At 66.1% G+C, this 10,765-nt stretch overlaps 1 protein-coding gene and 1 long non-coding RNA gene across 17 annotated transcripts; one reads left to right on the plus strand and one right to left on the minus strand.

Moving 5' to 3' along the window:
* Positions 1-371: 371 nt before the first annotated feature.
* HMGA1 (high mobility group AT-hook 1) lies at positions 372-10,036 on the minus strand. 16 transcript variants are annotated; one of them, XR_011136221.1, is made up of 7 exons: positions 9,908-10,025; positions 9,530-9,680; positions 4,978-5,083; positions 3,838-3,918; positions 3,369-3,419; positions 1,381-1,661; positions 372-1,254 (listed from the first exon to the last, which is right to left on the minus strand). XR_011136221.1 is itself a non-coding variant. In XM_068918462.1 (6 exons), exons 3-6 carry the CDS (start codon positions 5,077-5,079, stop codon positions 1,605-1,607), a joined length of 294 nt encoding a protein of 97 aa, XP_068774563.1. In that variant the 5' UTR covers positions 5,080-5,083; positions 9,530-9,680; positions 9,908-9,994; the 3' UTR covers positions 372-1,604. The 16 variants fall into 16 exon arrangements, 3 of the variants coding, with proteins under 3 accessions (XP_068774563.1, XP_068774566.1, XP_068774565.1); XR_011136223.1 differs by having other exon boundaries at positions 1,407-1,661; positions 9,908-10,015; XR_011136218.1 differs by having other exon boundaries at positions 3,838-3,921; positions 9,908-9,997.
* On the plus strand, positions 1,608-3,359 carry LOC138062134 (uncharacterized). The gene is made up of 3 exons (XR_011136229.1): positions 1,608-1,746; positions 2,785-2,872; positions 3,184-3,359. It is a non-coding gene; the product is annotated as an uncharacterized lncRNA (long non-coding RNA).
* Positions 10,037-10,765: the final 729 nt, after the last annotated feature.

Here is a 10,765-nt window from a genome sequence, read left to right on the forward strand (position 1 = left end):
TTGCAGCCTGCCGTGCCGCGCCGCGCCACCCGTCGGGTGCCTCCCGTGCCCGCTGGCAGCGGCAGGGCTGGCCGGGCGCCCCGCGTCCCTGGGCGGCCGCGCCAGCCATGAGCAACGCCACGTCGCCCCCGGCGCCTCCTTGGTGGGCTACGTCCTCGTCCCCTTCTTCCTCATCACCCTCGTCGGCGTCGTGGTGAGCGCCGGGCGCCCCACGGCAGCCCGCGGCGTCCTCGCGCCGCCCTCGCCCTGCTCCCGTTGCAGACGACGTGCGTTCGGGAGAGGCGGAGGTGAGCGATGCCGGGGTCCAGCAGCCTGTTGAGCCCCCAAGCCCCCCGCCCCGCACCCGGGCCGCGGAGCGCAGGCGGCGGGCATCCATAAAATGTTTTATTCAAGTAACTGCAAGTAGGAAACCGAAAAGTCGTTAACAGCGGACCAAAAAAAAAAAAAAAAACTACCCAAAACCCCAATTTTCTCCCATTCGCCAGCCCCGGCTCGGCGGCAGCTCCGCCCCAAACCCGAAACCGTCGGCCCTGCGGGGCGGCTCTGGCCGCCGAGCAGCAGAGCAGCCTAATCCTTAAAATAATCTTAAAAAAAAAATAAAAGCCTGAAACGGGGAGAAAAAAAAACCCCACGACCCCCTCGGCCCCAGCGGCGCCAGCTCTGCTCCGCGGTGTCGACTCACCGTGGCCAGAGGGGAGGAAGGAAAAAAAAGGAAAAAAAAAAACCCTAAACCCCCCCCCAAAAAGGAAAAAAAACCCCAAACCAGCCAAACGATGCCCCCGGCAGCCCTCGTCGGAGTAACGACCCTCGTAACCGGTACAGCAGCAGCATGTCGGTGAGTGCAGAGTTGGAACTTAAATATCCAGAGGTAGTTGCGAATGAAAGGAGCGGGGGGGGGAAAGTACCAAAAAAACCCCAACCCCAAGAAGCAGCTAGCTGAGGAGGGGGCCGGGGGGCGAGCCGCGGGCCGGCAGCCCGAGCAGCTCTGGGGCGCGCAGCGCAGCCGCCCGGCGCCGCGGGCCGAGGGGTTTAGCCCGGCTTAGCGGCGGCTGCAGCAAAGGTGGGTTTTTTTTTTTTTTTCCCCGGCACGGCTCTGGTTTTGGGGGTCCGGCCTTTGCTGTCCCATCCCCACGGGGCCAAACTGGGGAGGGGACACCAGGAATGCTGTGCCAGGGGGGACCCCGCGGGAACGCCGCGCTGGGACCCTGTGGGAACGCCGCGCTGGGGGACCCGCGGGAACGCCGCGCTGGGACCCTGTGGGAATGCCATGCCGTGCAGGGACCCCACGGGAACGCCGCGCTGGGACCCCGCGGGAACGCCGCGCTGGGGGACCCCGCGGGAACGCCGCGCTGGGACCCCGCGGGAACGCCGTGCAGGGACCCCGCGGGAACGCCGCGCTGGGGGACCCCGCGGGAACGCCGCGCCGGGGGGGCGAGGGGAGGGCTGTATTCCAGTGCTGCTGTTGTCCGAGCGTGAGAAAGGAGCGGAGCAGGCAGGAGGAAAAAGCCAGGGCGGCGCGTGGCTCTTTTCCCCGTGCCTCTCGCTCGGGGCCGGCCCGGCGAGGGGACCGCGGGGGCCATGAGGTAGCGCCGGGCGGCGAGGGCTCACTGCTCCTCCTCGGACGACTCCTGCGAAATGTTCACCTCCTCCTCGTCCTGCTGCTGCCGGGGCAGGGAGAGCGGTCAGGGGCTGGGTGCCGGGCGCCCCGGGCCCGCGGCCCCCGCCAGCCCCCCGCGCCCGCCGGCGGTGAGTCAGGGCTCAGCGCGAGCCTGAGTCAGCGGCGGCCTCCGCTTCCTCCCGCTTCATTCATAAAAAAAAAAAAGCCACCGCGGCCGGCGGCTGCCAAGGTTGCGCGGAGGGTTCCCGTGCCGCGGCCCCGCTTGCCCGACCGCCGAGGGGGACCAGGGCTGCCCAAAACAGCCTCCGGGCACCCGAAGGCTGGGGCTGGGACCTCAGCGCAGGGGGACACCCAGCGGTTCCCAAATACACCCCCTCCCCCACAAAAAAAATTGCAAAGGAGCTTAATGCTGCGCTGCAGCAGAGCCTGGGGCAGCCTGGTTGCTGCTGCTGAGCTCTGTGGTCCCGTGTGCGTGCAGCGTGTGCAAAGCATGTGTGCATGCAACACATGCCGGCAGCATGTGCCAGGCGTGTGCACACAGCATACGCATGTAGGGAGTGCCAGGCGTGCGCACATGCATGCAGCGAGTGCCAGGCGTGTGCACACAGCATACGCATGTAGGGAGTGCCAGGCGTGTGCACATGCATGCAGCGAGTGCCAGGCGTGTGCACACAGCATACGCATGTAGTGAGTGCCAGGTGTGCGCACATGCATGCAGCGAGTGCCAGGCGTGTGCACACAGCATACGCATGTAGTGAGTGCCAGGCGTGTGCACATGCATGCAGCGAGTGCCAGGCGTGTGCACACAGCATACGCATGTAGTGAGTGCCAGGCGTGTGCACATGCATGCAGCGAGTGCCAGGCGTGTGCACACAGCATACGCATGTAGGGAGTGCCAGGCGTGTGCACATGCATGCAGCGAGTGCCAGGCGTGTGCACACAGCATACGCATGTAGGGAGTGCCAGGCGTGCGCACATGCATGCAGCGAGTGCCAGGCGTGTGCACACAGCATACGCATGTAGGGAGTGCCAGGCGTGCGCACATGCATGCAGCGAGTGCCAGGCGTGTGCCAGGCGTGTGCACACGCAGCATGTGCTCGCAAAGTGCACGCGCAGCTGCAGACACCCCTGCTGCCGCTCAGGGGCTGCTTTGCTCATGTTTTTAGGCACTTTTAAGCCCATTTGGGAGCAGGAGCCTGCCCAGGACGCCTGGTGCGGCTGGAGGCTGCTGGTGCTGGACCAGGTGCAGCGCAGGTAGGAAAAGGTGAAATCATTTGGTTTGTAGCCCTGGCTGTTTTCATCCCTGCCTGGAGCTCCCCTGGGGAAATTTAGGTGGGAAAAAGGGAGAAAATGCTGCTGAGGGCAGAGCAGCGGTGACAGCAGGAGGCAGCTGGATGTGCACAGGGACGGCAGCTGCAAATCGCTCCCGACCGGCCGGCCAGCGCGCACACCACCCAACTCCCAGCAGGGGTGCAAAACCCGGAGGGGAAAACCGGGGCGGGGGGGGGGGGCAATTAAAAAAAAAAAATATAAAGTGCATCGCCGTGACACCACTCACGGCGCAGGAATGCCGCGCCGGTGACGCAGCGCCGAGCCACGGGCAGGCCTGTGCCAGCTCGCTCCCGAGGACGCGCCGCCCGCGATGCCCCGCGCCGACGGGGTCCCTATGGGGCCGTCGGGAGCAGAAAGCGCTCAGCGTCCTGCCAGGATGTGGCCCAGGAGGAGGAGGAAGGAAAAAAAGGGCACTCACCGATTTTTTGGGTCGGCCTCGAGGTTTTCTCCCTGGTGTGACTGCAGCTTTCTGAGCATGTTGGGTGGGGGAGGCATAAAAATAAAAATAATTATAAAAAAAAGGACGTTTTTGCTCAGGATGGGGCCTATGCCCACCCTCGCCCCCGGCACGGCAGCAGCGGGCGGTTTTCTCCTTCCTCCCTCCCGCCGACTGCCAAATTCATCACCCCAGTGGCATCTCCGGGTCCGCCGGAGCCAGCCGCGACCCCAGCGCCTGCAGCCAAGTTTCTCCCCCCGGCGCTTCCCCCATTGCCGCTACTTTCCGGCGCGGGGCAGGTCCCGGCCCCGTGACTCACGAGCCGGCGGCAGGATATGAGTCGCGTGTTTTGAAAACAGGTTTATCGCGTGCACGCCCCCCTCCCGGCACGAGCAGCCCCCCGGCCCGGGACGCGGCGCGGGAGCGGAGAGCCCCTTCCCCCAGCACCTACCCTGCCTTTCGGGGCCGCCTTGTTTTTACTGCCCTTCGGTCGGCCGCGCGGCCTCTTGGGGGTCGGCGCCTCGCTGGGCTCCTGCTGGAGGGAGAGCGGAGGGTGCTCGGCGCGGGGCCGGGGCGCCGCCGTCCCGCGATGCTCCGGCTGCGGCTTCCCGCCCGGCGCTGCAGCCCAGCGGGTGATGCCCGCTGGGTGCCCCCCCGCGGTGCCACCCGGCGGCAGGGGTGCTAGAGACGTCCCCCGTCCTCCGGTGGGGACCGTCCCCGGGCGAGAGGGTGCGTTCCCGCGCCGGGAGCGGGGCTCAGGCGCCCGCCGGCCCCCGCCACGTCCTTTCGCCGGGCGCGCAGGTGACCTGTCCCGCCTCGGCATTAAGAGCTCAGCGCGGCAGGCCGGTCCCCGCTGCCTCCCGCTCCCCCGCCAGAAACCACTGGGAGCAGCTAACAGGTTTTTGCTGTTCCTCCCTTTCCCCCCCCCCCCCTTTTTTTTTTTTATTTTTTGGACCTGCTTTAACCAGATTCTGTCACTGGAAACCCAAATCACCTGCTGGGCCAGTTGCACAGCAAAGCACAGGGTGGGCACAGCAGGGGCTTTAGCACGGGAAAGGCCCTGGCAGCACCTTATCCCTCTGAGCAGCTTTTGCTAATGTGGCTTTAATTAGCCTGTCGGCGTGAGCGGGTTCAGCTGCGGCCTGGGGAGGGGAGCTATAAATGCTGGGCGGCCCCCAGAGCCTCTGCCTGGTGGGATGGGGATGGGGATGGGGATGGGGATGGGGATGGGGATGGGGATGGGGATGGGGATGGGGATGGGGATGGGGATGGGGATGGGGATGGGGATGGGGATGGGGATGGGGATGGGGATGGGGATTTGCTGGTGCTACTAACATGCAGAGCCAGGCGTGGGGAAAAGCTTTTTGCGGCATGCCTGCACCCCGCGCAGGGCAGTGGAGGCCGCCGGCCCCGGGTGAGGGGGGGCGCTGGGGGGAGGCAGCGCAGTGCAGCCTCGGCTCGGGCAGCCCCTGCTCTGCCGCAGCCCCCGCTGGGGTTTCTTGCTGCCCTTTAGCAACCACCAGCGCTGCGGCGAGCAGAGCTGGCCGGGCAGGCGGCTGCGGACCCCCCCCCCATCACTGCCCACTCGTACCTGCGGCTTCTTCCTGGGTCGCCCCCGGCCCCTCTTCTCCGCCGCGTCTTTCTCCCCCTTGGAAGCCAGGGCCTGGCTGGATTTGGCGCTGGATTCGCTCATCTTCCTGGCAGCGATAAGGAGAAGAGGAATGGGGAAAAAGCGAGGTCAGCATGGGGAGGAGGGGGCCCGGGGTTGGGTGCCCCCGCTAGCAAAGCCTCTGGCTGTCAGGCGGCTCTGCCTGCTCCGGGCCGGCCGAGCGCCCGCCGCGGTTCGCTAGCCCAGCGCCCGCTCCGGCTGCCAGCGCCTCCGTCCTTCCCGTGAGCCCAGGTGCGCCGCGGGTCCTCCCGGCTGTGAGCAGGTGCCATCCCACTCGGCCGCGGCGTCGGAGCGCTGCCCCTTCGCCCTGGTATCCCCGCCGCGGGGCAACGAGCCCCGGCTGCAGGCTGAACCGACGCCACAGGGATGGACGCGGCCCCGGGATCGAGCTCCAGATGAAGAGCCCCAGGTGACCTCTCATCTCACATCAGCTGGGTGAGGCTTTGGGTGCCCAAAGGGTCCCACCTGGCTGGCCTTGGGGACAGATGTCACCTGGTGCTCACCCTGGGGATGTCAGGCTGTCCCCTCTCCGTCCCAAAGGGCTGGATTGCTTTCCTGGCTAATGGGGAAATGCGATGGAGGAAAAGGCTCCGTCTTCCCCTCCCTGCCCTGGTGCCTCGCTGAGACATAGGGAAAAACCTGCTTTTCCAGAGCTGGGAGGCCTCGGGCTCCAGGTGCTCAGCACCCTGGCCCAGAGCTGGGAGGATGGGTGCTGGGCTGGAAGGAGCAGGATTGCTAAAACAACAAGCTGCTCTGGGGCTTGGCAGCAGCTGAGTGCGGGGCTGCTCCCCAGCTCGGTTTGGGGAGATGGGGGCACGTGCCCGCAGCGACTCCTGGTCCAGGGCGGGATGTTCCTGCGCAGGAACTGGGCCAAGCGGGGTTGCCGCGACGGCGGCGGGAGGCAGCGTCCTGCTCCGGCTGCCCCGGGGCGCTCGGCCAGGAGCCGCTCGGGAGACCGGGCGAGAAAATCACAGCGCTTCTCTCAGTGCCGCTGGGCGCAGCAACACCCGGGAAGGTCCCCCGCGGCACGCCGCACTCTCCTCCGGGTCTGACCCGGCTCCCGCGGGCGCTGCAGCCTGCCGGCATCGCCCGCGGGAGCCGGGAGTCTTTCCTGGGGGCTGCGGTGAGCTTGTGCCTCCAGTCTGCATGACAAGGCGGTCTCCCCATCCGTGCTTAAAGGGTTAATAACTCCTAGTTTTTAGCAACTGGTTTCAATTTGGTGGGTGCTAGACTGCAGCTGGGACAGGGCTTCTTCCCTGGCTACTGGGGAAGAGCGGGAGGGAGGCCGGCCACGCGGCCGGCGCAGCACTCCCGGCGAGCCGCTCGAGGCTCGGGCACGCCGCGCGTCGCCAGCACGGACCTTCAAGGCTTTTTTGAAAAACACACGTCAGCTCCTGCTTGGTCTGGAAGTGACTCACGAGTACAAAACAACAACAACAAAAACCACCCTCAGATTTCTTTTTTAAAAAAAGAGAGAAACCACGCTGTCATGTAAACACCCTGAAAATATTACTCATGGCATCCCAGAGCCCTTCAAGGAGTCTCTCTCTACAGAGCACATGAAAAAAAATGCATACATATATATATGTATACATATATATGGTTTAGGTTTAGAAAAGGAAAAACGGAGGCTGGCTGACCAGGAGCTGAGGGGTGTCAATCTGGTGCTACGTCAATCTCCGGCCAAGGAAACGCGTGCTCAGCGCCGCGCTGCACCCTCTCCCGTAGCTGCAAACAGATGGGCCCAATGTCTCTCTCACGGCGCTCGCTCCTCTGCCCCGGCCCCGCTACAGCATGAAGTCGGGGCTCCCGTCCCGCTCCCGAGCCGCCGGCGTCAGCATGGCACAGCGCCGCGGCCCCGACCGGGAGATGCCCGGAGCGGGGGCGTCCCCCACGCCGAGAGCTCGAGGCACCAGCGGCGCACGGCGAAGCTGCCGGTGCCGTGGGAAACAGCACATGTGTCGGGCCGGTCCCCTCCGCCACCTTGCTGCAAAACCGCGTGGCCGGGCCGAGGTCTCCCGAGGGACCCCGGGGCTTAAAAGCACCCGGAAGGACTGACAGCTCCCACCCTGCCCTCGCAGGGTGACATAGGGTGGTGCTGCAGCCAGGCGGGAGATGGGGATGGTGCTGAGCAGGCAGACGCTCCTGGCCCCGGCAGCAGCCGTCTGCCGGGAGCGCATCCTGCCCTGGCGGGTGGCAGCGGTCCGAGCTCCGGCGCGATGCTCGGCGCGCCGCAGGAAGGAGCTCCGGCCGCGCTCGCGCCCGTGAAACCCGTATCTGCGGGAGCAGCTGGGTTGCCATGGAGGAGAGGAAGTAGCTGGAGAGAGAAAACCCTTCCCCAGGGGGACGGATCCATAGGAGGCGAGGGCAGGGGATGGGCGGCTCGGGCAGGATGGGAGATGAGGGCACGGGCGGCGAGGCCCAGGGGCGAGGAGGGAGAAATCCTTGCACAGCCAGGTTTGGAGGTGGAGGGGCTCCATCTTCCTTCGGATCGATGGAGTTGGAGGATGCAAAACTCCTTCCCCCTCCATCCCTGCAGATAATTATCCTCCGTGCAATACTTCTCCCCCCTCCACCAGTCCCACCGTCTCTCCCTGCTCCCAGACACGAGCTTGGGCGTTCTCAGCAGCCGGGAACCACCTCTTAGGCGAGATGCCATTAGGTTGCAAAAGAGGCAACCTGGCCCCTGGGAGCGAGGCTGCCGGCTGCCCCCGGCCTGCCGCGTCCTTCCCCCAGCCGCCCGCGCTGCCTTACGCCGCTGCGTGCAAATAGCCCCATAAATCCCTGCTCCCGCCACCTACTCTTAGATTAAACAAACCAGCCCAGGAGAACAAGGGAGACAGGCGGTGGCTTTAGATCTCAAAAAGCCTCTTCGCGCCCAGGAAAGCCAGCCTGCGTGCAGCTGGCCGAGGATGCGGGCCGCACCTCCCGGCGGGGCGAGGAGCCGGGCCAGGGAAGAGACGGGAAGAAGTTGAAGAGCCTGTTGGGCAGGGGAGGGATGTGCTCGGCCCCTCGTTAGGACAGGCCCTCGGCAGGGCTGCTTTGAAGACCCCCCCCCCCCCCGCTCCCCCCCAGGCCCTGCTATTAAGGAGAGCGCACCTCCCCCCCCCCTTCCTTCCTGGGCATGCATAATAAAAGGAAGTGATAAAAGAAAGGAAGGAGGGAGGTGGGGAAGGGGGGACAGAAAGAAAAGAGGCAGGAAGGGCAACATCCCAAGCTTTGTGAAGAGCCGGTCCTGCGGGGTATAATAAAACCTTTGGTGGTGCCTTCCCCCCCCCGCCCCGGGGTGCCTTCCCCGGTTGGGGGTTGCAGGTTGGCGTGCTCGGTGCTGCACACGCAGCCGGGCCCGGCGTGCGGGGGGGCCGAGCTGCCCCCCTCCTCCCCCCAGCCAAGGGCGTCCCTGCCCGAGCCGGGCCCGGCCTGCGGCGCTGCCACCGGGCCAGCACCCTGCGTGGGTCCAGTCCCACGCACCTTGCACCTCGCGTGGGGCCGGGCCCCGTGCACCCTACTCCGGCCCCACACACCTTGCACGGGGCCTGGACCTGGCCCCACGCACCCTACCCTGACCCCCACGCACCTTGCACGGGCCCCGGGCCTGGCCCCACATCCCCTACCCTGATCCCCACGCACCTTGCACGGGCCCCGGGCCTGGCCCCACATCCCCTACCCTGATCCCCACGCACCTTGCACGGGCCCCGGGCCTGGCCCCACACCCCCTATCCAGGCCCCACGCACCTTGCACGGGGCCCGGACCTGGCCCCACCCACCCTACCCTGACCCCCACGCACCTTGCACGGGCCCCGGGCCTGGCTCCACACCCCCTACCCCAGCCTCTCGCCCCTACCCCGGCCCCACGCACCTTGCACAGGCCGTGGCCCCATGCACGGTTCCCGGCGCCACGCACTTTGCACGGGCCCCGGGCCTGGCCCCACGCACGGATTCCCGGCCCCGCGCACCTTGCACAGGCCCTGGCCCCTATGCACGGCTCCCGGCCCCACGCACCTTGCACGGGCCCCGGACGCGGCGCCACGCACGGTTCCCGGCCCCACGCCCGCCGCGAGCCCGGCCCGCGGCCGCCCCCCACGCGGGGCCGGGGCGCTTGCGGGCAGCCCCAGCGCGGCGCCGCATCGCCCGAAAACGAGTAAGTGGCGGAAAAGTCCGGCGGCGCCGCTGGCAGCCGGCAGCGCGGCTGCGGCAGCGCGGCGCCCCGGGCCCATCAGGTGCACGGCCCTTAGCAATAATTATTATTATTACGAAGCGGGGGGGGGGGGGGAAGGGGCATTGCCGAGCCGGCCCGCCGCACGCACGCACACGCGACCTTGCAAAGGGAGAGAAGATCGGGGGCAACTGCGCCCCGCATGCCGAGGGTGCCGGGAGCCCCTTCCCCAAACCAGCCCCCCCTCTCCCCCCGGCGGCCCCGGCCCTCCCTGCGCACCCCCCGGAGGAGAAAGGAAAGGAGAAGGCCGGCACTCACAGTCAGCTTGGTCTCGGAGCTGGGTGCTTGGGGTGGTTTTTTTTTTTGATTTTTTTGATTTTTTTTGTTTTTTTTTTTCTCCTGGCGTGTCTGTGTTGTGAGCGAATTAAAACAACCCCCCTCCTGGCTGCTGCTGGTTGCAAATGCGGATCTGAAAGGAGAAGGCAGAGAGGGAGGCAGCGACTCGCACACGCATCCACAGCCCAGCCAGGCCCCCTCTTATTTATATAAATAATAAAAAAAAAAAATTGCTCCAGGAGGAAGGAAGCTGGGTCAAAATCATTTGCAGGGAGCGGAGAGAAAAAAAAAAAAAAAAAAAAGGAAGGGAGAGAGGGGGGGGGATTAAAAAAAAAAAAAAGAGCGAGCTCCAAGCCTTACTGGAGGGGATCCAGCTGCTAAAAATAGCAAAATCACACTCGAAATTAAATAAGGGCAAACAGGCTAAGGGGAGCTTCCAGCCCTTGCGGAGAGGGGAGAGGAGGAGCCGGGCTGCATCACGGCCGGGGGAGGTGCGGGCGGCGCCGAGGCCGGGAGCGATAGGTCGGTTCAAAGGGCTGCGGGGGGGCCGGGGGGGGCCTTGGCCGGTGGGCGGGCAGCGCCCGGTGAGCTCCCTCCGGGTGGGCTCGCCTGATGTGGGCAGCGCTTGGTGGGCTCACATGATGTGGGCAGCGCCCGGTGGGCTTGCTCGGGGTGGGCTCGCCTGATGTGAGCAGCAGCTGGTGGGCTCCCTCGGGGTGGGCAGCACTTGGTGGGCTCCCTTGGGGTGGGCTTGCTTGGTGTGAATAGCGCCTGGTGGGCTCACATGGCATGAGCAGTGCCTGGTGGGCTTGCCTGATGTGAGCAGCACTTGGTGGGCTCCCTCAGGGTGGGCTCACCCGGTATGAGCAGTGCCCAGTGGGCTCGCTCGGGGTGGGCTCGCTCGGGGTGGGCTTGCTCAAGGTGGGCTCACTTGATTTGAGCAGCACTGGGTGGGCTTCCTTGGGGTGGGCTCGCTCGGCAGGAGCAGCACCCAGGAGGCTCGCTTGAGGTGGCCTTGCCTGCTGTGAGCAGCACGCGGTGGGCTCGCTCAGGGTGGGCTCGCTTGGTCTGTGCAGTAGCCAGTGGGCTCGCTCAGGGTGGGCTCACTTGTTGTGAGCAGCACGTGGTGGGCTCCCTTGGGGTTGTCTCGCTCAGCACGAGCAGCGCCCAGGAGGTTCGCTTGGGGTGGCCTCGCTTGCCATGAGCAGCGCTTGGTGG

Source organism: Struthio camelus, chromosome 24, assembly GCF_040807025.1.
Source record: "Struthio camelus isolate bStrCam1 chromosome 24, bStrCam1.hap1, whole genome shotgun sequence".
Taxonomy (NCBI): Eukaryota; Metazoa; Chordata; class Aves; order Struthioniformes; family Struthionidae; genus Struthio; species Struthio camelus.